Below are 3,515 nucleotides of genomic sequence, written 5' to 3' on the forward strand. Positions count from 1 at the left end.
TACTCTACTCTACTCTCCTCTCCTCTCCTCTCCTCTCCTCTACTCTCCTCTCCTCTCGCTCTTCCAGTCCATTACGACTCCTACTTACTGTGAGTCCACATTTTGACTAGAGAGGTTGGCAAGGGTAGGGGTAGTTTCTGACTCGATTGGGGAAGCGTAGGGTACCCAAAAAATGCCATATTTCATCAGGGGTGGTGAAATGATCTGCTGTAGAATGCAGGGTAGGTATACCAAGGGGAATTAAAAGGTGGGTAAAATGAAGTTGATAGGAGGGGTATTCATTCAGAGAGTCTCTTGAATTGTGGGTGGGGTGATGACTGGCACGCAAAGTAGGGTGGAGTTCTATACCCCACCCGTCTCATGTGCCCTCTACCCCACCCATAGTTATTTATCCTCCGGATTTCGAATCCAGAAAATGCCGAGGTTGGACATCAAGGGCAACGACAAGGTAAGGGAAGGAGGAGAAGAGGGAAGGAGAGCAGGAGCAGGAGCAGGAGCAGGAGCAGGAGCAGAGAGCTTAAAGGAGGAATGAGAGATGAATGCTAAGGAGCTGGGGAGGAGGAGACAGCAAGTTGAGGTGGAGAACGCAAAAGATATAATTTCATAGATGATAAGAGTTGTCTAGTAAGGGCATGTGTTGTGACACTTATTTTCAGACAAGAATGAAGGTTTGCTGTTGTTGTCATGATCATTGCTACAATCATGACATCTGTTACCCACTTCTTGATCATCATCTTCCATCATCATATCGGTGTGAAACTACAAATGGTCTAACTTGTGTCATCCCCTTCAGAGCTCCGTCCTTAAGATCAGCAGCAGGACAGCCAAGGTCACCAAATACTCCGACTTGCAGTCTGACTCCGGTATGGAGGTGACGGCTGCGCTAATAGCTGACAGTCTTGACAGACTCCGATGTTGACTTGAAAGCTTCCCAAGCCAACAGGTCAGTCTACTCATATGTGCTGTATACGCTCCATTGTTGTTTGTCGCTGTTGTTGTCATGATCAATGTCACAATCATCACATCTTCTATCTTCTTCTTGATCATCATCATCATCATATCAACCATGACCACCACAACAACTGACATCATCGTCATCAACGAAAACTGAACTTCCTTGACTCCAGCCCTGCTATTCAAGCTGCCCTGTCACCGGAGAGTCAGAGCCTGATGGAGAAGAAGAGGGAGAAGGAGAAAGAGAAGGAGGATACTCCAGCCTCCCTGTTAGCTTCGACTTCAGCTCAGCTTCTGGTGAGTCCGGAAACTTGCTGCCATCCTCCTTCGAGGATGCAACTGTTGTGACTGATGATGTGAACAGGATGAGTCGCACAGTCAGGACGGCAGGAGGTATACAAAAAGACGTCTGCCCTCGTCTTTGCTGACCTCTCTGCTCAGCTCTCCTCCCCGTGGAGCGCCTGTCGTAGGCAGGAGACCGATGGGGATGGAGTTTCATAGCCTGGGGTTTGAGGAGAGGTCCGTCAAGAAGTCTGTTCATTTCCAGTAAGATATCTCCCTCTCCTCTTCCACCCTCCTCTTCCTCCCTCCTCCTCCTCCCTCCTCCTCCCTCCTCCTCCTCCCTCCTCTTCCTCCTTCCGCCCCCCTCCTCCTATGTGATCTCACCTCCGATGACAGGGCGGAATCTGAACACAGGTCCTCCAGCTCAGCTCTTGCCCAGCTGTAAAATCGCGAGCTCCCAGCAGCCTCTGGGCTGACAAAGTTTCGCAGAGCTCCTCCCGTCCTCCACTCCGATTCAGGTCCTGCCAAGATGGAAGCAAGCAGCAAGCTTTCCTTCCCATCCTCCTCCTCCTCCTCCATCCAACCTCCTCGGACCCTGCCAAAGGTCTGTCAACTTGTGCTCACTTCGCTCCTCAAGTAGTGGCAGGACGAGAGCGCAATACTGCCCGTGGCTCCGTCCCCTCACCAGCTCCATCCTCTGTGACAACGAGGCAGCACCAGCTGCTGCAGCAGCCTCGGATGCAGCCGCAACAACAACAACGACAGCAGCAGATTCAGACGCAGCAGCAGCAGCATGATGATCGGAGGAGGAGCCGGTCGGCCTCTCCTCCGTCTCCCTCCGACAACTTCGCTGAGAACGTGACTCGGCTCTCAATTGCGAGCCCATTCGCCGTGTCGGACAGGCGGCGGCAGCAGGTCGTGAATCTAAGGGACGAGGACGAGGACGAGGACGAGGACGAGGACGAGGAGTCTTCTAGCAGCGATCGTTATGCTTCGACGCCACAGAGGTCAGCAGTTTGACCCAAGGATTGTTGTCGTCTGACCTGTTTACCATTTCGCTCTTGCCTCACTGTTGGTCCTCTCCCCTCCTGCTCTGACTTCCTCCTCCTCCTTCTACCTCCTCCTCCTCCTTCTCCTTGGCAGCAGCAGGGGAGGAGTACCCAGCATACACTTCTCGATGAGGGGCCAGGCGTCGAGCGGGAAGGAATCTACGAGGGGGAACGAGAGCAAAAGCTCCCTCCTCCTCCCCTCCCACCTCACCGTCTCTCTCGAGCACGCCCCCAACATCTCCCCCGGCAGGATCGAGAAGCGTCTCACCGGGGGGTCAACTGGCCAGCCCCCCGCCCTCTACCCGCTCAGCGACCCTCCGAGGCCCCCGGGCGGGCAGCAGCAGGAGAAGCAGCTGAAGGAAGTCCAGCTGAAGGAAGTCCAGCTGAAGGAAGTCCAGCTGAAGGAAGTCCAGCTGAAGGAGGTTGTCAGGCTGAGTTTGCGGGGGAAGAGGTTTTGAGGTTACGAGGCTGCAGGTGGCTGAGCTGACGCGGCAGCTCAATGAGGCACAAAGAGAGCTCGCGGTGTTGAGACGACAAGTAGCTCAGGTACTCCTCCTCCTCCTCCTCCTCCTCCTCCTCCTCCTCCTCCTCCTTGTCATCATCATCTTCATCTTCATCATCTTCTTCTTCTCTTTTGTTCCTTTGCTCTTGACGATCAGCAGGCAAAGAGTGTATCCTCCAAGGCGACTCAGACGGAGCCGCTAGCCACGACAACGTTCACATCTGGACGATATTCTCCTCCTGTCTGTCCTCTTCCTGATTTTCTTGCTCCTCCTATTCTTGGTTCTCCTCCTCCTCCTACTCCTCCTACTCCTACTCCTACTCCTACTCCTACTCCTCCTCCTCCTCCTCCTCCTCCTCCTCCTCCTCCTCCTCCCTGCCCATTGATTTGCTTTAGGCCACCCGATGGAAGGAGGACTACATCGTTGCTCCTGCTCCCTCGGAGAGGAAAAGCGAGACGTCTCCGTCCTCTCGCTCTCCAGCATCGGCGAGAGGAGAAGACCGAATGTCGATTGAGAACTCGTTCTCCTCCTCCTCCTCCTCCTCCTCCTCTCCCTCTCCCTCTCGCCAGCGCAATGTGAGCATATTTTTCACTCTTAGTCCCCTGCTCCCTTTCTTTCCTCTGTCCTTCTCTCCGACTTCTTTTGCTTCTTACCCATCCTCGCTTCTCCTATACCAATGTTTTTCTCTCCTCTCCTTCCCTCTTCTCTACTCCACTCCACTTCCTTC

The 3,515-nt window shown here is 53.8% G+C and overlaps 1 protein-coding gene across 1 annotated transcript; it reads left to right on the plus strand.

Annotated features, from left to right (window-relative positions):
- Positions 1-415: 415 nt before the first annotated feature.
- Positions 416-3,302, plus strand: GUITHDRAFT_141587 (hypothetical protein; the record flags this gene model as incomplete). The annotated part of the gene is made up of 12 exons (XM_005829045.1): positions 416-448; positions 794-863; positions 907-943; positions 1,128-1,251; positions 1,319-1,347; positions 1,396-1,473; positions 1,726-1,840; positions 2,149-2,243; positions 2,380-2,707; positions 2,760-2,831; positions 2,948-3,068; positions 3,184-3,302. The coding sequence occupies 12 exons, from the start codon at positions 416-418 to the stop codon at positions 3,300-3,302; spliced, it is 1,221 nt and encodes a 406-aa protein (XP_005829102.1).
- Positions 3,303-3,515: the final 213 nt, after the last annotated feature.

Source organism: Guillardia theta (assembly GCF_000315625.1).
Source record: "Guillardia theta CCMP2712 unplaced genomic scaffold GUITHscaffold_55, whole genome shotgun sequence".
NCBI lineage: Eukaryota > Cryptophyceae > Pyrenomonadales > Geminigeraceae > Guillardia > Guillardia theta.